At 42.4% G+C, this 25,301-nt stretch overlaps 1 protein-coding gene across 1 annotated transcript; it reads left to right on the top strand.

Moving 5' to 3' along the window:
* The first annotated feature begins 8,759 nt into the window (after nt 1-8,759).
* LOC125544366 (uncharacterized) lies at nt 8,760-24,864 on the top strand. The gene is made up of 5 exons (XM_087515457.1): nt 8,760-8,870; nt 21,795-21,963; nt 22,523-22,636; nt 23,193-23,399; nt 23,922-24,864. The coding sequence occupies exons 1-4, from the start codon at nt 8,760-8,762 to the stop codon at nt 23,294-23,296; spliced, it is 498 nt and encodes a 165-aa protein (XP_087371583.1). The 3' UTR covers nt 23,297-23,399; nt 23,922-24,864.
* The last annotated feature ends 437 nt before the right edge of the window (nt 24,865-25,301 follow it).

The following is a 25,301-nucleotide window of genomic DNA, read 5'->3' on the forward strand; positions in this document are numbered from 1 at the left end:
GGCCTAGTCCTCGGAGGAAGTGGGAGACGAACACGACGCTCTCGTTGGGTTCGGGAGTAGGGACGACTTGCCCTCGGGCAGGCAGCCGATGCGAAATTTCGGCGGTCATATATCTGGCCTCTCTCAACTTCTTGATGTCCTCCTCCGTGACGGAGGAAGGCATCCACCGACCTTGAAGTTTGGATCCGGACATAGTTGAAGGTCCGAAGTGCCTAAACCTGAGCTTTGGGTGTTGGAACTCGAGGCGGGAGGCGGATTCGATTAAGATCGAGGGGAAAAAGCCTTGTCCCCTTTATAAAGAGAGTGAATATCAAGCGTCCTCCTCGTGGCCGTTTGGGACTTGCCTAAGATCTAGGAGTCCTACCCATAGGCACGGTTGGGTTACCCACATCCGTATTGATGAGAATCCTGTGATAAAGGGGACACGATCTCTGCTTCGACAAGACGTGCCAAGGAAACCGCCTCGCGAAACACACTGAGATGGGTTATGAAAAATGATTCGAATAAAGACCTGGCTGTGGTGTGATGTCACACTACGGGGTACGTCAGCAGATTAGATTTGTGGAAATATTATTCTCTCTACGGTGGTATGTGGAACTCGTTTTGCAGAGCCGGACACGATCCTCGTGTTCGAAATCTTCTATGAAGTATTCGGAGGAGGAACCCGCCTTGCAATGCCGAAGACAATCTGCACACCGGACTCATCGTCATTGAAGCCTGGTTCAGGGGCTACTGAGGGAGTCCTGGATTAGGGGGTATCCAAACAGCCAGACTATATCCTTTGGCCGGACTGTTGGACTATGAAGATACAAGATTGAAGACGTCGTCCCGTGTCCGGATGGGACTCTCCTTGGCGTGGAAGGCAAGCTTGGCAATACGGATATGTAGATCTCCTTCCTTGTAACCAACTCTGTGTAACCCTAGCCCCCTCAGGTGTCTATATAAACCGGAGGGTTTAGTCCGTAGGACCAAGAACAACAATAATACCATAGGCTAGCTTCTAGGGTTTAGCCTCTCTGATCTCGTGGTAGATCAACTCTTGTATTACTCATATTATTAAGAACAATCAAGCATGACGTAGGGTATTACCTTCATCAAGAGGGCCCGAACCTGGGTAAACATCGTGTCCCCTCCCTCCTATTACCATCCGCCTTAGACGCACAGTTCGGGACCCCTACCCGAGATCCACCGGTTTTGACACCGACACCCGTAAGTTTGTCTTGTCTTGTGATGAATGTCAAAGAATTGGTAATATTAGTAGACGTCAAGAAATGGCTATGAACTATTCACTTTTTATTGAACCATTTGATGTTTGGGGCTTTGATTATATGGGACCGTTTCCTTCCTCTAATGGTTATACACATATTTTAGTTGCTGTTGATTATGTTACTAAGTGGGTAGAAGCTATTCCAACTAGTAGTGCTGATCATAGAACCTCTATTAAGATGCTTAAAGAAGTTATTTTTTCCGAGGTTTGGAGTCCCTAGATACTTAATGACCGACGGTGGTTCACATTTTATTCATGGTGCTTTTCGTAAAATGCTTGTTAAGTATGATGTTAATCATAGAATTGCATCCCCATACCACCCACAGTCTAGTGGTCAAGTAGAACTAAGTAATAGAGAGATTAAATTAATTTTGCAAAAGACTGTTAATAGATCTAGAAAGAATTGCTCCAAGAAACTTGATGATGCATTATGGGCCTATAGAAGTGCATAAAAAAATCCTATCGGTATGTCTGCGTATAAAATGGTTTATGGAAAAGCATGTCACTTACCTCTCGAACTAGAACATAAGGCATATTGGGCCATTAAAGAGCTCAATTATGATTTCAAACTTGCCGGTGAGAAGAGACTATTTGACATTACCTCACTTGATGAGTGGAGAACCCAGGCCTATGAGAATGCCAAACTTTTTAAAGAAAAAGTTAAAAGACGACATGACAATAGGATACAAAAGCATGAGTTTAATTCAGGTGATTATGTTTTGTTATACAACTCTCTGTTAAGATTTTTTGTAGGAAAACTCCTCTCTAAATGGGAAGGTCCTTACGTTATCGAGGTGGTCTATCGTTCCGGTGCCATAAAAATCAACAACTTTGAAGGCACAAATCCGAAGGTGGTGAACGGTCAAAGAGTCAAACATTATATCTCAGGTAATCCCACAAATGTTGAAACCAATGTTATTGATACCGTAACCCCGGAGGAGTACATAAGGGACACTTTCTAGAATGTTTCAGACTCCGAAAAGGATTATGTATGTGGCACGGTAAGTAAACCGACTCCAAAATAGTTCTAATAGCATTTTTTCTGTTTTGGAATATTTAAGAAAATAGGAAAATAAGAAGTAGTCTGAAAGGGACACGAGGCATCCACGAGGGTGGAGGGCGCGCCCTACCCCCTGGGCGCACCCCCTGCCTCGTGGGCACCTCGTGTGCCCTCTGGACTCCGTTTTCTTGCATGATACTTCTTTTGGTTGGTAAAAATTCATTATATAATCCCCCAAAGGTTTTGACCATGGTACCATGACAAAATCCTCTGCTTTTGTTTCAAGCTATTTTTCTAATAGATCTAGATCACCATGACGTCTTCAAGCGCCCCCAAGGGCAATTTTTTTGAGAAGGTCATCAACCCCTACCTCGTGGAGGTGATGCAACACCCTCAAACCATTGAGATGCGTGAGGGGGTGCTGCAAATCCGCGATGTTGAGGGACCAAGGAGGATCGGAAGCGTGGATACAAGACTCGAAGCAATGGAGCAACAAGTTTTCAAGTGTGAGGGGATGGTGGAACGCGGACTCAAGGCCAACCACATGATGATCGTGGAGTTCAACAACAACCACAAGCTGGATGCCAAGAACATTGGGGAGACCATCTTCAAGCTTCACGAGAAAATCGATCACCTCCAAGCCCAGATCTATGACCTGCAAAACCAAAACTGTGAGTATGAATATAGATTCAAGAAGATGAATTTGGCTACAAATTTGAGGATCCTGGAGACTCGATCATCCTTCTATGATGCCCCGGAAGATGGACGACAAGCCTACATCATCAACAACTCCATCATCACCACCTCCGAAGAAAGAGACATAAATACATGGGTATGGGCACTCCCCTTGGCAACTGCCAAGCTTGGGGGAGGTGCCCCGGTATTGTATCACCATCACACTTCTATCTTTACCCTTTTTCTTAGTTCGATCTTGTTGGTTATATCTTGATCTAGTAGAATAAAGTTCGGTATGATCTAGCTTTGAGTTTTTGTGTTGATCCTTATCTATGTGATCGAGTCCTGAGCTATATATAATAAAGATTAGCCTTGAGTCGAGGGCTTGGTTATCTTGCTATGATCTTGAGGGAATAAAAGAAAAAGGAAAGAATAAAAAGAAATATAGAGATCATATTGATCTTATGGAGAGTAATGACTTCACATATAAAGAGTATGACAAATAAAAGTTGTTGAGAGCTTTCAAACATAGTTTTGGTCATCGTTGCAATAAATAGGAAGTAATAAAGAAAGAGAGGTTTTCACATATAAATATACTATCTTGGACATCTTTTATGATTGTGAGCACTCATAAAAATATGACATGCTAAAAAGTTGATGTTGGACAAGGAAGACAAAGTAATGGGTTATGTTTTCTTATATCCGAAATAAATTATATTGTCATGGATCATCCAACATGTTGAGCTTGCCTTTCCCCCTTATGCTAGCCAAATTCTTTGCACAAGTAGAGATACTACTTGTGCTTCCAAATATCCTTAAACCCAGTGTTGCCATGAGAGTCCACCATATCTACCTATGGATTGAGTAAGATCCTTCAAGTAAGTTGTCATTGTTACAAGCAATAAAAAGTGCTATATAAATATGTATGATGTATTAGTGTGGAGAAAATAAGCTTTATACGAGCTTGTGATATGGAAGAAATAAAAGCGACGGACTGCATAATAAAGGTCCCTATCACAAGTGGCAATATAAAGTGACGTTCTTCTGCATTAAGATTTTGTGCGTCCAACCATAAAAACACATGACAACCTCTGCTTCCCTCTACGACGGGCCTATCTTTTATTTTTGTCTTATACCTTATACAAGAGTCGTGGTGATCTTCACCTTTCCTTTTTACACTTTATCCTTTGGCAAGCACTATGTGTTGGAAAGATCCTGATATATATATATATATATATATATCCAATGGGATGTGGGTTTTCATAAAGCATTATTGTTGACGTTACCCTTGAGGTAAAAGGTTGGGAGGCAAAACTATAAGCTCCTATCTTTCTCTATGTCTGATTAAAACTTCATACCCATAAGTATTGCGTGAGTGTTAGCAATTGTGAAAGACTAAATGATAGTTGAGTATGTGGACTGATACGTCTCCATCGTATCTACTTTTCCAAACACTTTTGTCATTGTTTTGGACTCTAACTTGCATGATTTGAATGGAACTAACCCGGACTGACGCTGTTTTCAGCAGAATTGCCATGGTGTTATTTTTCTGCAGAAATAAAAGTTCTCGGAATGACATGAAAATCAACGGAGAATATTTTTGGAATATATAAAAAATACTGGCGAAAGAATCAAGGCCAGTGGCCCCACACCCTGTCCACGAGGGTGGGGGGCGCGCCTACCCCCCTGGACGCACCCCCTGCCTCGTGGGCCCCCTGACGCTCCTGAAGACCTCAACTCCAACTCCATATATTCACATTCGGGGAGAAGGATTCATCGCGTTTTACAATACGGAGCCGCCGCCAAGCCCTAATCTCTCTCGGGAGGGCTGATCTGGAGTCCGTTCGGGGCTCCTGAGAGGGGAATCCGCCGCCATCGTCATCATCAACCTTCCTCCATCACCAATTTCATGATGCTCACCGCCGTGCGTGAGTAATTCCATCGTAGGCTTGCTGGACGGTGATGGGTTGGATGAGATTTATCATGTAATCGAGTTAGCTTTGTTAGGTTTTGATCCCTAGTATCCATTATGTTCTGAGATTGATGTTGCTATGACTTTGCTATGCTTAATGCTTGTCACTAGGGCCCGAGTGCCATGATTTCAGATCTGAACCTATTATGTTTTCATGAATATATGCGAGTTCTTGATCCTATCTTGCAAGTCTATAGTCACCTATTATGTGTTATGATCCGTTAACCCCGAAGTGACAATAACCGAGATACTTACTAGTGATGACCGTAGTTTGAGGAGTTCATGTATTCACTAAGTGTTAATGCTTTGGTCCGGTACTCTATTAAAAGGAGGCCTTAATATCCCTTAGTTTCCAATAGGACCCCGCTGCCACGGGAGGGTAGGACAAAAGATGTCATGCAAGTTCTTTTCCTTAAGCACGTATGACTATATTCAGAATACATGCCTACATGACATTGATGAACTGGAGCTAGTTCTGTGTCACCCTATGTTATAACTATTGCATGAGGAATCGCATCCGACATAATTATCCATCACCGATCCAATGCCTACGAGCTTTTCACATATTGATCTTTGCTTAGTTACTTTTCCGTTGCCTCTGTTACAATTACTACAAAACTGCTACTGTTCCTTTGCCACCGTTACCACTACTATCATATTACTTTTCTACTAAATACTTTGCTGCAGATATTAAGTCTTTCAGGTGTGGTTGAATTGACAACTCAACTGTTAATACTTGAGAATATTCTTTGGCTCCCCTTGTGTCGAATCAATAAATTTGGGTTGAATACTCTACCCTCGAAAACTGTTGCGATCCCCTATACTTGTGGGTTATCACGGACTTGCTGAAAAGCTCTTATATTGACTCTTTCCGTTGTTATGATAAATTGCAATTGCTTCAATTACTGAGATTATAGTTTTCTGGTTTTTCAATGAAGTTTCTGATTCATACTTGACATTGTGAATAGATTTTTACTTTAGCATAAGAAATCATATGACTATATATATGTTGCTATTCTAAGAATGATCATGATGCCCTCATGTCCGTATTTTATTTTATCGACACCTCTATCTCTAAACATGTGGACATATTTTTTGATATCGGCTTCCGCTTGAGGACAAGCGAGGTCTAAGCTTGGGGGAGTTGATACGTCCATTTTGCGTCATGATTTTATATCGATATATATTGCATTATGGGCTATTATTACACATTATGTCACAATACATATGCCTTTTCTCTCTTATTTTACAAGGTTTACATGAAGAGGGAGAATGCCGACAGCTTGAATTCTGGGCTGGAAAAGGAGCAAATATTAGAGACCTATTCTGCACAACTCCAAAAGTCCTGAAACTCCACGAAAGTCAGTTTTGGAATATATTAAAAATATTGGGCGAAGAAAGCACTAGAGGAGGGATACCCACTATCCACGAGGGTGGAGGGCGCGCCCCCTGCCTCGTGGGCCACCTGGAAGCCCCCCGATGCCCATCATCTGGTGTAAGATGTCTTTTGCCCTAAAAAAATTTGAATGAAGCTTTTGGGACGAAGCGCCGCCGTCTCGAGGCGGAACCTTGGCGGAACCAATCTAGGACTCCAGCGGAGCTGTTCTGCCGGGGAAACATCCCTCCGGGAGGGGGAAATCATCACCATCGGCATCACCATCGATCCTCTCATCGGGAGGGGGTCAATCTCCATCAACATATTCCCCAGCACCATCTCCTCTCAAACCCTAGTTCATCTCCTGTATCCGATATTTGTCTCAAAACCTCATATTGGTACCTGTGGGTTGCTAGTAGTGTTGATTACTCCTTGTAGTTGATGCTATTTGGTTTATTCGATGGAAGATTATATGTTCAGATCCTTTATGCATATTAATACCCCTCTGATTATGAACATGAACATGATTTGTGAGTAGTTACGTTTGTTCCTGAGGACATGGGAGAAGTCTTGTTATAAGTAGTCATGTGAATTTGGTATTCGTTCGATATTTTGATGAGATGCATGTTGTCTTTCCTCTAGTGGTGTTATGTGAACGTCGACTACATGACATTTCACCATTTTTTGGGCCTAGGGGAATGCATTGGGAAGTAATAAGTAGATGATGGGTTGCTAGAGTGATAGAAGCTTAAACCCTAGTTTATGCGCTGCTTCGTAAGGGGCTGATTTGGATCCATATGTTCCATGCTATGGTTAGGTTTACCTTAATTGTTCTGTCGTAGTTGTGTATGCTTGCGAGGGGGTTAATCATAAGTGGGATGCTTGTCTAAGGAAGGGCAGTACCCAAGTACCGGTCCACCCACATATCAAATTATCAAAGTAATGAACGCGAATCATATGAGCATGATGAAAACTAGCTTGACGATAATTTCCATGTGTCCTCGGGAGCGCTTTCCTTTATATAAGAGTTTTTCCAGGCTCGTCCTTTGCTACAAAAAGGATTGGGCCACCTTGCTGCACCTTGTTTACTTTTGTTACTTGTTACCCGTTACGAATTACCTTATCATAAAACTATCTGTGACCGATAATTTCAGTGCTTGCAGAGAATACCTTACTGAAAACTGCTTGTCATTTCCTTCTGCTCCTCGTTGGGTTCGACACTCTTACTTATCGAAAGGACTACAATAGATCCTATACTTGTGGTTCATCAGGCAGCAACGGCGGCCGGCAACAGCTGCTGTCGGGCACCGGCGGCGGATCATGTGGTGGGTGTTCCGCGCACACCCTATAGGGACGCCACACGCACTACACTACGCCAGGGACTGCGCCGCCGCCGCAGTGTAGCCTCCCAGCTGGAGCTGTCCTCTGATGACGGCAGAGTGGCTGAGCGATGACGACGGACTGGTGCCATTGGTGATTGTGGGTGAAGCAGACGAGATAAGCTACAGGGGGGAGGGGAAAATGCGACGCAAGACTCGACGACCGTGAGGGTTTTTATAGCAGGTCGGTAAGCATTGGGATTGTGGGGGATTTCACCGAGTCGGGAGGGAAGCTTGCACCGGAACCTGCGAGGTTGCGCAGGAACGGGCTCACCGATCATTTATTGGCTCCACCGTTTGGCCAAAAGAACACCCCCGCGCACTGCGCAAGCTTACGCTGTAAGCCGTCTGTGGCAGCGGGGTGACAAGACGTGCGAGAGGAGGACGAAAGGCCACATACACATACGGTTAATAAAAAAAGTTTGCAATTTAATTGCCTTCTGTACCCTCGTCCGGGTTTATAAGTATGATTTAACTAATAAAATACAAATGCATGTTGCCAAAGATTATATAATTGGATTCGTATTTGAACATAGTTTCCAATTATATAATTTTATAACATGCATTAACATTTTGTTGGTTAAATTTGAGGGCAAAGTATGGCACAGAATATAAAGGGGACTATAGACTAGACGGAGGTGGTAGCACACGGCCGCTCTCTACGCAGCGACACAACTGTCGGCCGGCTTGTAGGCGACCATTTCCTGCGTGTTCAACTTCTCTATGCGTGTGGTTGCTTGCGGTTCAGCGGCCGCGGCGCGCTTTGCTCGCGTCCTGCCATGCGCGCTCTGCTCTCGCGTCCCTCCGGGTGCTCTTCCCTCATCCCTCCATGCACGCTGCCAGTGTTTGGGGCAGGCGCATGGTCACGCATGTTCGTGTGCATGCGGTTGCGCCGGGCGCTGCGCGATGATGCAGTTACCCGCTGCAAAAACTGCCATGCGGACGCGCCAAGAATTCACGCCGCCCGGCCCCCTTTTATTCCTACGGCCATTTACCTTGATCTCTTGTCCCAGACGACACAATAGGCACACCCATGAGGACACATACAAAGAGGACATCCAGCGGTTCCAATGGCGCTCCCCGTGGCTCCAATGGCGCTCCCAGCGGCCGACGACGACAACGGCGGGCAGTTCACCACGCAACATGTCATGGACACCCACGTGAGGGGGAAGGCTCTCTCAGTGGTGTACATGAACGATCTGGTCTCGGTGGAGAGCTCCATCCAAACTATGGAGCAGTTCCTTGCCGAGGACAAGTACCAAGTGGTCAGCTTCGACCTCGAGTACACCATGGGTCGTGCCGGGCACGATCATAAGGTTGCCAGCGCCCAGTTGTGCATGCGACATGACGTCCTCGTCTACCACTACCACCAGGCCACAACGCCTTGCGAGCATTTCTCCAGGTTTATCAACATCTCCGACTAAAGTTTCGCTGCGGTGGACACCACCAACTATTTAAAAGCGCTCAAGGTTTCGGGCTTGAAATGCCCGTATCTTGTCAACTTCCAGCGCCACTTCAAGGTCTGGGGTAGCGACAAAAACAAACTAAACTCCCTGGTTGACCTTGCCTCGGCCATCATCGACCCCTACTACATGAAGATGAAGAATGAGAGCAATAAGGACAGGAACACCTGGCACAGTGTGTGGCATGAGAGGCTGGATGAACAACATGTCAAGTACGCGGCCATGGACGCGTACACAAGCTACGAGATGTACAGGCAGATCGTTGACATGAGGGACTGTCTTCTTCCTGACCTAGATGAGGGATCGAGCCACATAGCAGTGGCGGGAGCGTCACAAGAAGTAGATGACTAGACGATCATTTCTCCTACTTTAGAATGCATGCAACTGTTTATTGAGGTGTGTGCGAATGATCTGTATAGTCACTTATGTAATTGGATGTTTATTTCAGTTATATATATATACATGTTATTCTACTGTAGACAGAGCAAATCACACGACTTATTAGCAGCAATTGTCTGTGTTATTATTGGTCTTCGCACACATTTCTGATTATGGACCTGTTTGCCGCGTATCACACACATCTTGTTCAGTTGAACCGTTTCCATTGTGTTGCCTAATCACACACATTTCATCCTAGTGAACCGTATGCTATATATCGCACACGCCTTCATCTGGCTGCCCATTTCTTTTGTTCCTCCTCATCCCAAATAGTTAATTGAACTGAACCGTATGCCCTGCATCGCACACGCAACTAAAATCTGAACCGTGTTTGATGCATCCATCATCGCAAACGTTTTGCACCTTTTTGACGGTTTTTTACACCATCTTTTCCGATTATGGCATCACACACAGTTTCCTCGAAGGGTCTCTGATCGTAGTGTCGCGTTTAGACCATCCTGCAGTAGTGTATGTTTGATTTCTTGCAATAGTTTTGTGATATAGAGATGGAATATGAGTGAGGTAATAGTAAACGGTTATGGTTAGTAAGAACATTGGTATTAAGCTTTGTGATTCCCGAAGCATGCATGTATAGTCTCTCGTTATGCTATGATGTTGGAGCATGATTTATTATTGATTGTCTTCCTTATGAGTGGTGGTCGGGGACGAGCGATGGTCTTTTCCTACCAATCTATCCCCCTAGGGGCATGTGTAGTAGTACTTTGCTTCGAGGGCTAATAAACTATTGCAATAAGTATATGAGTTCTTTATGACTAATGTGAGTCCATGGATTATACGCACTCTTACCTTTCCACAATTTGCTAGCCTCTACGGTACCTTGCATTGCCCTTTCTCACATCGAGGCGTGGTGCAAACTTCACAGGTGCATCCAAACCCCGTGATATGATACGCTCTATCACACATAAACCTTATTATATCTTCCTCAAAACAGCCACCATACCTACCTATCATGGCTTTTCCATGGCCATTCCGAGATATATTGCCATGCAACTTCCACCGCTTCCGTTTGATGACTTGAGCATTCATTGTCATATTGCTTTGCATGATCATATAGCTGACAAAGTAGTTGTGGCTCAGCCACCGTTCATCATTTTTCATACATGTTACGCTAGATCATTGCACATCCTAGTACATTGCTAGAGGCATTCATATAGAGTCATACTTTGTCATAGGTATCGAGTTATAATTTTTATTTCTTTTGAGTTATAAGTAAATAGAAGTGTGATGATCATCATTATTCATTTTTAGAGTAGTGCCCCAATGAGGAAAGGATGATGGAGACTATGATTCCCCCACAAGTCGGGATGAGACTCCGGACAATAAGAGCAAAAAAAAGAAAGAAAAAGGAAAAAAACAAAAAAACAAAGAGAGAAGGGGCATTGTTAGTATCCTTTACCACATTGTGCTTCAAAGTAGCACCATGTTTTTCATATGGAGAGTCTCCTATGTTCTCACTTTCATATACTAGTTGGAATTTTTCATTATAGGATAAGATGCACACCCACTTAGTTTTCATAGTGAGCTTTCATACACTTATAGCTCTTAGTGCATTCGTTGCATGGCAATCCCTACTCCTCGCATTGATATCGATTGATGGGCATCTCCATAGCTCGTTGGTTAGCCGCGTCGATATGAGACTTTCTTACATTTTTGTCTTCTCTATATTTACCCCTATCATCATACTCTATTCCACCTATAGTGCTATATACATGGCTTGCGCTCATGTATTGCGTGAGGCTTGAAAAAGTTGAAGCGCATTAAAAAGTATGAACCAATTGCTCGGCTTGTCATCGGGGTTGTGCATGATAAATACTTTGTGTTAAGAAGACAGAGCATGACAATACTATATGATTTTGTAGGGATAGCTTTATTTAGCGTTGATATTTTGAAAGACAAGATTGTTTGTTGGAATGCCTGAGTATTGATGTCTTTATTTCAAATTATAGACTATTGCTTTGAATCACTTATGTCTTAATATTCATGCCATGATTAGATATATGATCAAGTTTATGTTAGGTAGCATTCCACATCAAAAATTATCTTTTTTTATCATTTACCTGCTTGAGGACGAGCAGGAATTAAGCTTGGGGATGCTGATATGTCTCCGTCATATCTATAATTTTTGATTGTTTCCAGCCAATATTATACAACTTTCACATATTTTTGGCAACTTTTTATATGATTTATTGGACTAACCTATTGATCCAGTGCCCAGTGCCAATTCCTGTTTTCTGCATGTTTTTTGTATCACAAAGTATCCGTATTAAACGAAGTCCAAATGCAATAAAATTTTATAGAGAATTATTTTGGTATATATGTGATTTTTGGGAGTTGGAATCACCGCAAATGGAGGCCCACACAGCCCAAAAGACACCAGGGCGCGCCAGAGGCCCCTAGCGCGTGGTGGTGGGTTGTGCCCTCCTCGAATGTCGGTTCGAGCTCTACTTCGGGTGCATGGAAGCGTATATCCGGAAAAAATCGTGTTAAAATCAGCGCAATCGGAGTTACGGATCTCCCGGAATATAAAAAACGGTTATTGACCAGATCTGGGGAGCGCGAAACAGAAGAGAATAAAGAGGGAGAAACAATCTCGGAGGGGCTCCTGCCCCTCTGCCGCCATGGAGGCCATGGACTAGAGGGGGACACTCCTCCCATCTAGGGTGGAGGCTGAGGAAGAAGAAGAAGGAGGGGCTCTCTCCCCCTCTCTCCCTGTGGCGCCGGAGTGCCGCTGGGGCAATGATCGGGACGGTGATCTACATCAACAATCCTGCTATTGTCAACACCAACTTTCTCCCCCTCTATGCAGCGGTGTAACACTTCTTCTCCCCGCTGTAATCTCTACTTAAACATGGTGCTCAACTCCATATATTATTTCCCAATTATCTATGGTTATCCTATGATGTTTGAGTAGATCCATTTTGTCCTGTGGGTTAATCATGATCTTGGTTGGTATGATTGTATATTTTATTTATGGTGCTATCCTATGGTGTTGGGTTCTACGGTAGGGTGCGTCGACTGCAAATTAAAATTTTCCTACGCACAGAACAACCAAGAACATGCTACGGGAGATGGATCACAGTTCGTTACCACTAGACGCGCAGTGTCGTGCAGCGGAAGAAGAGTTGGGGCAGCGCGTCCGCGTGGATCATCTCCTCCTCGTCCGATCTCCCTCGTACAGCCGGTAGTTGGTTCCCACGTACAGGTTCGCCGGAGCGGCGCAAGTGCACCGCCTCTAATGGTATCCGCGCGTGCAGGAGGAACGTCGTGCGGCGGACTGCTAGGTCCGATCACACAACCGACGACGAGTGGAGGTCTCTATTCGCAACACATGCAAACCCTAGTGACAGCGCCGAAGCGATCAATCATGTGAGTGTGCGGCACCTCCACTTTATATAGGCGTCCGTCGCGGGCTCAACACTTGGGCCTCGCACAGACCCTAAAGCCCATAAGTCCACTCAGCCACAATCCAAATACAGCTCGGATCACATCTGACCAGTGTCCTCGGGTCCGACCTTGTAGGTTCCTTCCCTTAAGCGCGCGACCCCTTAGGTTCAGGCCTGCTTGGTCGTAGTTCTGATCACCTCTGAACTGCACAGTTGGTAGCGACCTCTAGCAAGGCATGCCGAACACCAAAAACTATGAAGCTGGTTAGGCGAACCTGTACATCATACTTCCATTCCTTTTGCCACACGATATATGTTGTCGGGCTCAAGGTGAGTCTGTCATCCTTGTGCTAGCCCGACCTCTTTCTCGTTCCAGTGATGCCAACCACAAACCGGATTATCACATAATCCTTGTCGCATGGCCATGCTTATCCTGGTCGGATCACACGAGGGGCCTAGAGTATATCTCTCCTGATCGGAGGGGCAAATCCCATCTTGCTCGACCATGTCTCGCAGCATGGTTCTAGAAAACCCGAAACCTACCTTTATAACTACCCAGTTACGGAGTAGCGTTTGGTCGGCCCAAAGCAAGTCTGTCACCATCCCAAGTACATGCATCAACTCAGGTCTTAGGACATAGAACATAGGTTGTACTCGAGACTCACAGATGACATACCGCTACGTCTCATAGCTGGGTCTGTCCGACTCGGACCTTATCTCGACTCGGATTCGACTACGTCGAATCCAACCAGATCCTTACAAGTCCACATTATTCGGTTAGCATCCAATGCTCCATGGCTAGTGAGACCAAGCCATCGACTGTGTCATATGCTAGTCTAGTTGGCAGCGCGTCCACACAGCCCTTTCGACTAGGGACCTTTTAGGACAGTCATCATACAATGCATAGACCCACAAACAAGTCACGTACTTGCTGATACACATCATTGATAATGTCCAAGGACTATCTTTATTCATAAACACATAGGAAATATCATCATACATGATTGCCTCTAGGGCATATCTCCAACAGTCTCCCACTTGTACTAGAGTCAATCAAATAGACATCGAATGCCCATAGCTCTAACGTGCCCCTCATGCTTGGGTTGTGGAAGCGTCTTAGTCAACGGATCCGCAACATTTGCATCCGTGTGAATTTTGCATAACCCTACATCACCACTCTTTACGATCTTTCGTATCAGGTGATATTTCCGATCTATGTGTCTGACCTTGTGGTGATTCCTCGGCTCCTTGGCTTGTGTGATGGCACCAGAATTATCACAATAAAGGTCCAACGGTTTTACCAAGGCTGGGAAAATACCAAGATCATCCAGAAAGTTCCGGATCCAAACACCTTCCTTTGCAGCTTCACAAGTCGTAATGTATTCGGCTTCTGTAGTAGAATCGGCCATCGTATCTTGCTTGGAACTCATCCAGCTCACTGCTCCTCCGTTGATGACGTACACTGATACGTCTCCAACGTATCTATAATTTTTGATTGCTCCATGCTATTATATTATCTATTTTGGATGTTAATGGGCATTATTTTACACTTTTATATCATTTTTGGGACGAACCTACTAACCGGAGGCCCAACCCAAATTGCTGTTTTTTTGTGCCTATTTTAGGGTTTCGAAGAAAAGGAATATCAAAAGGAGTCCAAATGGAATGAAACCTTCGGGAACGTGATTTTCTCAACAAACGTGATCCAGGAGACTTAGAGTGGGCGTCAAGAAACAACCGAGGAAGCCACGAGGCAGGGGGGCGCGCCTTCCCCCCTAGGCGCGCCCTCCACCCTCGTGGGCCCTTGTTGCTCCAACGACGTACTTCTTCCTCCTATATATATCCACGTACCCCCAAACATCCAGGAGCACCACGAAAACCTAATTCCACCGCCGCAACCTTCTGTACCCGAGAGATCCCATCTTGGGGCCTTTTCCGGAGCTCCGCCGGAGGGGGCATTGATCATGGAGGGCCTCTACATCAACTCCATGGCCTCTCCGGTGATGTGTGAGTAGTTTACTTCAGATCTACGGGTCCATGGTTATTAGCTAGATGGCTTCTTCTCTCTCTTTGGATCTCAATACAAAGTTCTCCTTGATCTTCTTGGAGATCTATTCGATGTAATATTCTTTTATGGTGTGTTTGTCGAGAGCTGATGAATTGTGGGTTTATGATCCATTTTATCTATGAACAATATTTGAATCTCCTCTGAATTCTTTTGTGTATGATTGGTTTATCTTTGCAAGTCTCATCGAATTATCAGTTTGGTTTGCCCTACTAGATTGATCTTTCTTGCAATGGGAGAAGTGCTTAGCTTTGGGTTCCATCTTGAGGTGCTCGATCCCAGTGACAGAAAGGGAAAGGACACGTATTGTATTGTTGCCATCGAGGATAAAAAGATGGGGTTTATATCATATTACATGAGTTTATCCCTCTACATCATGTCATCTTACTTAAAGCATTACTCTGTTCTTATGAACTTAATACTCTAGATGCATGCTGGATAGCGGTCGATGTGTGGAGTAATAGTAGTAGATGCAGAGTCGTTTCGGTCTACTTGTCACGGACGTGATGCCTATATACATGATCATACCTAGATATTCTCATAAGTATGCTCAATTCTATCAATTGCTCGACAGTAATTCGTTTACCCACCGTAATACTTATGCTCTTGAGAGAAGCCACTTGTGAAACCTATGGCCCCCGCGTCTATCTTCCATCATATTAATCTTCCAACACTTAGTTATTTCTTTTGACGTTTATGTTACTTTGCATCTTTACTTCTCTTTATCATAAAAATACCAAAAATATTATCTTATTATATCTATCAGATCTCACTCTCGTAAGTGACCGTGAAGGGATTGACAACCCCTTTATCGCGTTGGTTTCAAGGTTCTTATTTGTTTGTGTAGGTGCGTGGGACTCGAGCGTGATCTCCTACTGGATTGATACCTTGGTTCTCAAAAACTGAGGGAAATACTTATGCTACTTTACGGCATCACCCTTTCCTCTTCAAGGGAAAACCAACGCAGTGCTCAAGAGGTAGCAAGAAGGATTTCTGGCACCGTTGCCGGGGAGATTCGCGCCAAGTCAAGTCAAGATTTGACTCCTGACAACAAGCCATTTCTGGCACCGTTGCTGGAGTCTACGCACAAGTCAAGACGTACCAAGTACCCATCACAAACTCTTATCCCTCGCATTACATTATTTGCCATTTGCCTCTCGTTTTCCTCTCCCCCACTTCACCCTTGCCGTTTTATTTGCCCTCTCTTTTTCCGTTCCCATTTTCTTTTCTAGTTCGTCACTTTCTTGCTTGCCTTGTCGTTATGGCTAGTCCTCTATCTTCTCCGTTGTCTCCCGAGAATGAAGTTCTTAATTTTAAGAAAAGGGAGGGAGAAAATCTAAAAGACGCTTGGTATAGAATTTGCAATGCTCAAAATAGATCTACCAGGAAGCAATCTACTTCCGTTCTTCTCCACAGTTTTTATGTAGGCACTACTCCTTGGTACAGATATATTCTTGATACCATTACCGGAGGGAATTTCTTGGGAAGCCATACTTTTGATTCTTATAATGCTACGATAGATTTTTTGGCTCACCACCTCTTTTGGTTAATGGAACTATGTTAACTTTGGAACATGTGATGCAAAGGCTTGAAATTATTGAGAATAAAGCTGCTACTGTAGAGTTGATTGAGAATTTGGATAAAAATATCCACAACCAAATTACCCAATATGGATCTAAGGCGGGAGTTACTCTGAAAAGTTTTAAAGAAAAAGAACCCATAGTTAATGAAAGAATAGATCAAGATTCTACTAGAATCGATAAACTTGAGGGAATTATCACCAACTTGGGGTTCGCTTTTTCTTCCATTAAAAATACTCCAAATCCTCCTACCAAAATTGACAATCTTGTTTATGTTCCTAAAAATAAGGGTGAATCCTCTAGTAAGGAAACTGCGGATTTAAAATCAATAAGTGTTCATCCCAATCGTTTTGCTATCATTAAGGAACCGTTTGCTACAAATGACTTTCTTGATTTTGTGCCTAGGAGTTTGATAATTAATAAAAAGAAAGAAACTCCTAGGGGTTATAGGTGTCTTATTGAAGAATTTCCCACCAAAGATGGCAATACCTAGATCTATCTTCGATTTTATGCCTAGCTAGGGGCGTTAAACGATAGCGCTTGTTGGGAGGCAACCCAATTTTATTTTTATTACTTGCTTTTTGCTCCTGTTTAGTAATAAATAATTTATCTAGCCTCTGTTTTGATTGTGTTTTTTATGTTTAATTAGTGTTTGTGCCAAGTAGAACCGTTGGGAAGACTTTGGGAAAGTCTTTTTGATCTTGCTGTAAAAAAACAGAAACTTTAGCGCTCATGAGAATTGCTGCCATTTTTATTTGGAAAGTGCTATTTAGTTAATTATTTTTGCAGATGATTAATAGATAAATTCCTCAAGTCCAGCAATTTATTTTAGAATTTTGGGGTTCCAGAAGTTTGCGTTAGCTACATATTACTACAGACTGTTCTGTTTTTGACAGATTCTGTTTTTCTTGTGTTGTTTGCTTATTTTGATGAATCTATGGCTAGTAAAAGAGTTTATAAACCATAGAGAAGTTGTAATACAGTAGGTTTAACACCAATATAAATCAATAATGAGTTCATTACAGTACCTTGAAGTGGTGTTTTGTTTTCTTTCGCTAATGGAGCTCACGAGATTTTCTATTTTGAGTTTTGTGTTGTGAAGTTTTCAAGTTTTGGGTAAAGATTTGATGGATTATGGAACAAGGAGTGGAAAGAGCCTAAGCTTGGGGATGCCCATGGCACTCCAAGGTAAAATTAAAGGACACCAAAAAGCCTAAGCTTGGGGTTGCCCCGGAAGGCATCCCCTCTTTCGTCTTCGTCTATCGGTAACTTTACTTGGAGCTATATTTTTATTCACCACATGATATGTGTTTTGCTTGGAGAGTCTTGTATGATTTGAGTCTTTGATTTTTATTTTACCACAATCATCCTTTCTGTACACACCTTTTGAGAGAGACTCACATGATTTGAAATTTATTAGAATACTCTATATGCTTCACTTATATCATTTGAGCTATATAGTTTTCGCTCTAGTGCTTCACTTATATCTTTTAGAGCACGATGATGGTTTTATTTTATAAGAAATAATTGATCTCTCATGCTTCACTTATATTATTTTGAGAGTCCTTTAGAACAACATGGAAATTTGCTTTAATATAAAAACTTTCATAGAAGTGCATTGAATACTATGAGAAGTTTGATACTTGATAATTGTTTTGAGATATGGAGATGGTGATATTAGAGTCATGCTAGTTGAGTAGTTGTGAATTTGATAAATTTTGTGTTGAAGTTTGTGATTCCCGTAGCATGCACGTATGGTGAACCATTATGTGATGAAGTCGGAGCATGATTTCTTTATTGATTGTCTTCCTTATGAGTGGTGGTCGGGGACGAGCGATGGTCTTTTCCTACCAATCTATTCCCTTAGGAGCATGCGCGTAATACTTTGTTTCGATAACTAATAGATTTTTGCAATAAGTATGTGAGTTCTTTATGACTAATGTTGAGTCCATGGATTATACAAACTCTCACCCTTCCACCATTGCTAGCCTCTCTAGTATCGCGCAACTTTCGCCGGTACCATAAACCCACCATATACCTTCCTCAAAACAGCCATCATACCTACCTATTATGGCATTTCCATAGCCATTCCGAGATATATTGCCATGCAACTTTCCACCATCATGACATGCTTCATCATTGTCATATTGCTTGCATGATCATGTAGTTGACATCGTATTTGTGGCAAAGCCACCGTTCATAATTCTTCATACATGTCACTCATGCATCATTGCACATCCCGGTACACCGCTGGAGGCATTCACATAGTCATATTTTGTTCTAAGTATTGAGTTGCAATTCTTGAGTTGTAAGTAAATAAAGTGTGATGATCATCATTATTAGAGCATTGTCCCAAGTGAGGAAAGGATGATGGAGACTATGATTCCCCCACAAGTCGGGATGAGACTCCGGACGAAAAATAAAAAAAGGAAAAAAGAGGCAAAAAAGGCCCAAAAAATGAATGAGAGAAAAAGATAGAAGGGACAATGCTACTATCCTTTTTCCACACTTGTGCTTCAAAGTAGCACCATGATCTTCATGATAGAGAGTCTCCTATGATATCACTTTCATATACTAGTGGGAATTTTTCATTATAGAACTTGGCTTGTTTATTCCAATGATGGGCTTCCTCAAATTTCCCTAGGTCTTCATGAGCAAGCGAATTGGATGCACACCCACTTAGTTCTTTTGTTGAGCTTCATATGCTTATAGCTCTAGAGCATCCGTTGCATGGCAATCACTACTCACTCACATTAATATCTATTAATAGGCATCTCCATAGCCCGTTGATACGCCTAGTTGATGTGAGACTATCTTCTCCTTTTGTCTTCTCCAAAACCACCATTCTATTCCACATATAGTGCTATATCCTTGGCTCACGCTCATATATTGCGTGAAGATTGAAAAAGTTTGAGAATATCAAAAGTATGAAACAATTGCTTGACTTGTCATCGGGGTTGTGCATGATTTAAATATTTTATGTGGTGAAGATAGAGCATGGCCAGACTATATGATTTTGTAGGGATAACTTTCTTTGGCCATGTTATTTTGAGAAGACATAATTGCTTAGTTAGTATGCTTGAAGTATTATTATTTCTATGTCAATATTAAACTTTTATCTTGAATCTTACGGATCTGAACATTCATACCATAATAAACAAAAATTACATTGAGAAATATGTTAGAAAGAATTCCACATAAAAAATTCTTCTTCTATCATTTACCTACTCGAGGACGAGCAAGAATTAAGCTTGGGATGCTTTATACGTCTCCAACGTATCTATAATTTTTGATTGCTCCATGCTATTATATTATCTATTTTGGATGTTAATGGGCTTTATTTTACACCTTTATATCATTTTTGGGACTAACCTACTAACGAGAGGCCCAGCCCAAATTGCTGTTTTTGCCTATTTTAGGGTTTCGAAGAAAAGAAATATCAAACGGAGTCCAAACGGAATGAAACCTTCGGGAACGTGATTTTCTCAACAAATGTGATCTAGGAGACTTGGAGTGGGCGTCAAGAAACAACCGAGGAAGCCACGAGGCAGGGGGCGCGCCTACCCCCTGGGCACGCCCTCCTCCCTCGTGGGCCCCTCGTTGCTCCACCGACGTACTTCTTCCTCCTATATATATAAACGTACCCCCAAACATCCGGGAGCACCATGAAAACCTAATTCCACCGCCGCAACCTTCTGTACCCGAGAGATCCCATCTTAGGGCCTTTTCCGGAGCTCCACCGGAGGGGGCATTGATCACGGAGGGCCTCTACATCAACTCCATGGCCTCTCCGGTGATGTGTGAGTAGTTTACTTCAGACCTACGGGTCCATAGTTATTAGTTAGATGGCTTCTTCTCTCTCTTTGGATCTCAATAAAAAGTTCTCCTCGATCTTCTTGGAGATCTATTTGATATAATCTTCTTTTGCGGTGTGTTTGTCGAGATCCAATGAATTGTGGGCATATGATCCAGTTTATCTATGAACAATATTTGAATCTTCTCTAAATTCTTTTATGTATGATTGGTTTATCTTTGCAAGTCTCTTCGAATTATCAGTTTGGTTTGGCCTACTAGATTGATCTTTCTTGCAATGGGAGAAGTGTTTAGCTTTGGGTTCAATCTTGCGGTGCTCGATCCCAGCGACAGGAAGGGAAAGGACACGTATTGTATTGTTGCCATCGAGGATAAAAAGATGGGGTTTATATCATATTGCATGAGTTTATCCCTCTACATCATGTCATCTTACTTAAAGCATTACTCTGTTTTTATGAACTTAATACTCTAGATGCATGCTGGATAGTGGTCGATGTGTGGAGTAATAATAGTAAATGCAGAATCGTTTCGGTCTACTTGTCGCGGACGTGATGCCTATATACATGATCATACCTAGATATTCTCATAAGTATGCTCAATTCTATCAATTGCTCGATAGTAATTCGTTTACCCACCGTAATACTTATGCTCTTGAGACAAGCCATTAGTCTCTTCTCTCCCTAATTTTTTTTAATAGTAAAGCACGGATTGAGTCTCCGTGTTCACCGTCGCGGCGCTCTTGTGAAAAAGTCCTTATATTTTTTGTTTATTGAACCCGCGCTTCATGTTAAGTGAGTTCAAAAGAAATAACTATTCGCCCGTCAAAGCATATGCCATCGGAGTTGACAGAATTTACAGAGCTTCTGCCACCGCCTGGTGAGAAAAACGATTCATGCCTGGTTGTCGAACGAGCCGCCAGCGTGATTTTTCCCTGACCCCTGCCAACCCTAGCCGCCGCACAAACGCCAATCGCCGCCGGCTGTCGATCGCTTCCCCGCGTCCCCTCGTGTGTCCTTCGCCTCCCTCTGCTCGAGGCCTCCTCATCTCGCGCTGCCAAGAGCGACTCCTGGTCTCAGCAGCCGCCCTCACCTCCCTCTCTCTCCAACCAGCCCCGCTCTCCTCTCGCATCACACAGGCGGCGGCTCAACATATGCTGCCGGGTTTGGCATATGTGGCATCTGTGTTGTGCTTCGGCCGGCTGGTTGTGTGTGATGTGTGCGGCTGGATGTGCGTCCGTGTTTATGTGTGTGGAGGAAGTCGATGGTTGCAGGCAGAGGAAGCTGCTGGTTGCTGGCAGAGGAGGATTATGATAGTTCCCTTGCTCTTTGCCAGAAAAATTGATATTTCTCTTGATTTGTTCTAGTCTGGATTAGTACAAAAGTGCACTGATATTTTCTTTGTGGTGCAGGAGTTTCAAGACAGCAGGTTTAGCAGGGATCAATTGCAACCTTCGTTTATCTTCTGTTATGTGAACCAATTTGTGATGGCTTCTAAAAGCACATGGCTGGTACAGAGCAATTTTTACATCAGAGGTATGTAATGACTCGACCCCTCACAGTAGTTGTTTTTTTATGTTACTATAGTTGTTACACCACTGGATGATCGATGAATTCAATCGATTTTCCTTTGTTTGCATTGTTTGTGTTCCTTTATTTTTTCTGAAAAATTGGTGCTACTTCCAATTACAGTTTGGATGATATGCACTGGAGTCTTTACACCAACTACGTTGTCTGTTTTATTATGTATTTGCATTATGTTTCAGCCAATCGGCCATACAAGCCCCTGTTTCAGTATATTTTTTCTGAAAAATTGTTGTCTAGCCAAGGATTGAAGCAAGAAATTTAATGTTGCTGACTACATATACCTAAGCATGGTGGCTTCAACTTGGTTACAGTAATTCTTGGACATGATGCTGGAGTAACTCTTGAAGTTTATATTCTGCTCTTTCTTTAGTTATCAATTAGCATAATTGCATACACATGAATACATATACTAATGCACCTAGCAAAATAGAATTAGGAGGTGTATTTAGTGGAGTGGATTAATTGGTTTTGACGTCAATGTAATATACTGTATTCGTCGACTTCGCAGCCGTCGTTTCTGTCGACTTCGCCGCCGTCGACTTCGCCGCAAGACAATCTGCCATTGCCTCCGCCGACTTTGCCGTAAGATCATCAGCCGTCGCCTGGACGTACTTTGGCTCAGGTACTTATGAAGCATCTGATGGGTCTCATCTATATGTCAATTCATCAGTTTACTGTAGGAAATATAGCTCTTGCCCACAATAGACATTTTTTACATATATCTATATAATTCTGTCTTGCTGTGTGATCATGTAGATGTTGTAGGTATGCTAGGTCAGTACTAAGTGCTTGCAAGAGTAGATGAATTAGTACAGATCTTTGATACATGTAGTTTTTTGAGGCACAACTTTTACATGTCACTCACGTCCTAATTGAGAAGTAGTCTGTACTATTAATTTATTTCTAATGTGCTTCATGAAGTTTTTAGTAAGGGGAGGTGATATGCGCCAGGTATGTGGTCGAGGAAGTGAACACCAGTTTCAGCTATGTAGTGTTGTGTGATGAATGAGAATGTTTCATAGTTTATTATTAAGATAAATCTTGCTTACGCTTTTACTTCACATATATTGTTGCTTAACTCTTTTCCAAACTACATACTGTATGTGGATTTTTTTCCGGGGATAATGTATGTCGACTTCTGCGGACAAACTACATATATTCTGTATGAGCTCAAATAGGATGTCTACAGGAACCTGAAGGAAAGCGGCAACAAAAGCAAGATCCAAAGGCGCAGTCGTGCAAGGTCGAACCATCCATAAAGATCCTCTTCCTACAGCTATGACAACTGTGGCAAGACCTTTGTTAATGTGGCTGCCTTGAGGAAGCATGCTCATGTACATGGCGAGAGATGCAATATGTTTTTTCAGGAGCCTGGCTATTTGAAGGTACCTCTAGCAAATATTCATACCTCACGCCTTTACCAATGCATACACTAACCGGTGGTAATCTTTCGTGTTTATTAGCATTGACAAACTTTTCAGTAATTTCATGGTTTATTTTGACGGACCTTTCCCTATTGTGCATAGTTGATATTCATATATCCATCCATCCAATCCATGATGAGTGTTAATTGATTAATCCTGCACAACCAATAATTCAGTTAATTTAATCCTACTAGATATATACTCCATCCAATTCACTGTGAGAATTTTAAGAACCCATAGGCATCAAAGTCTTGGTCTTTTTTCCTATCCATGTGTAGGCACAAACAGTGCTCCAGCTCGGTCGGATTAGATATAAGTTTGGTCTCTGCCCGAGCTCCAACTGCTGCTTGGATTTCCTTTTTTTTCCTCTCATGCAACCGCAGATAGCATCTGACGCCTTTTCTTTTCATGATTGAATGGTGCTAATAGATTTCATCATATGACTATTGTTTCTCGGTTAAGGGCCTGTTATATTTTTTTCAGCTTGACGATGCCGTGGTCGCCCCACCGATCAAATCCCCGCACACACGCAACAACTCAACTCTATGGTTTGTACACCACCACCGCTTGAGCAGCCCGGCGAACGATTTAGGTAATGTATCTGTATAATATAATCCTCCATTACCATGCACAAAGACTTTGATTTAATTTTAGATCAGTTTAGTTCAGTGTGGTGATGCTCAGCATAATAAGGTGTTGTGTTGTTATATTGAAATAAATGATTCAGCAGAGGTGAATGGTCTCTCTGACTGATGTTGCCAGTTGCATCACATACTTGCTAGCTTCCCAAATGCAGTAAGCAATGAGTAATTTCCAAATGTAGCAGTGAAGACACTCATTTTCAGAGCAGCTATACTCACATGTGCCCTGAACCATTTAATTGCCTTAATTCCTGAACAAATGTAGGTTGGTTCTCTTGCTTTTTACCATGGTAACTTTGTAAACATCAGAAGGCCTAAATTTGGCAGCACACTCACTCGCTCAACAATGAGCACTGGAGTCTAAAGCTTTGCTATTGGCTGAAGAACATCAAGGTCTTCATTACATGATTATTAGTTTCTTAAATATTTGTATAATATCAGAGTACTTTTTAGTTACAGATTTGGCAATACCCAGGACATTATTCTCCAGTCCAACTATTGGCTTTCAAGGTGGCAGTGTGAGACATTGTCGCTATCACAGGATCATGTGGTCAAAATGCAGTTGTTGCAAACATGAGTGAAGATGACTGTACGTGGCATATGTATGATATTGTCAAAGAAAGTGATTGGCATGGCAAGTTTACGTGAGAAACAGTTAAAGAAATTGCATGGAAGATGTTTCAAGAGTAAAGTCAATGTGTGAGAGAAGATTGATGAGCACCAATATTATATAGTGTATCATACTTTTATATATTTGTCATAAAGAAAATACTTTGTTCTTTTCTGATCTTATTTTGTTGACATACTATTTTCAACCTTTTGGGCCTAGCTTAAAAAACATAACATGTAGTGATGTCTTAAGCACGTGATGTGTTGTTTTTACTACTAAGAGATCATTTCCTCCGTAATGGGCTCATACTCAAATAATTTGTATGTTTTCGAATTATTATGCCACATGATATTTTATTTTATTTCCCGTTGCAATGCACGGGCATTTTTGCTAGTGAAACCTATGTCCCCCGGGTCTATCTTCCATCATATTAATCTTCCAACACTTAGTTATTTCTTTTGCCGTTCATTTTACTTTGCATCTTTACTTTTCTTTTATCATAAAAATACCAAAAATATTATCTTATTATATTTATCAGATCTCACTCTCATAACTGATCGTGAAGGGATTGACAACCCCTTTATCGCGTTGGTTGCGAGGTTCTTATTTGTT

The sequence above is a fragment of the Triticum urartu genome, chromosome 3A (assembly GCF_056163025.1).
Source record: "Triticum urartu cultivar PI428250 chromosome 3A, HENAU_Tu73, whole genome shotgun sequence".
In the NCBI taxonomy this organism is placed as follows: domain Eukaryota; kingdom Viridiplantae; phylum Streptophyta; class Magnoliopsida; order Poales; family Poaceae; genus Triticum; species Triticum urartu.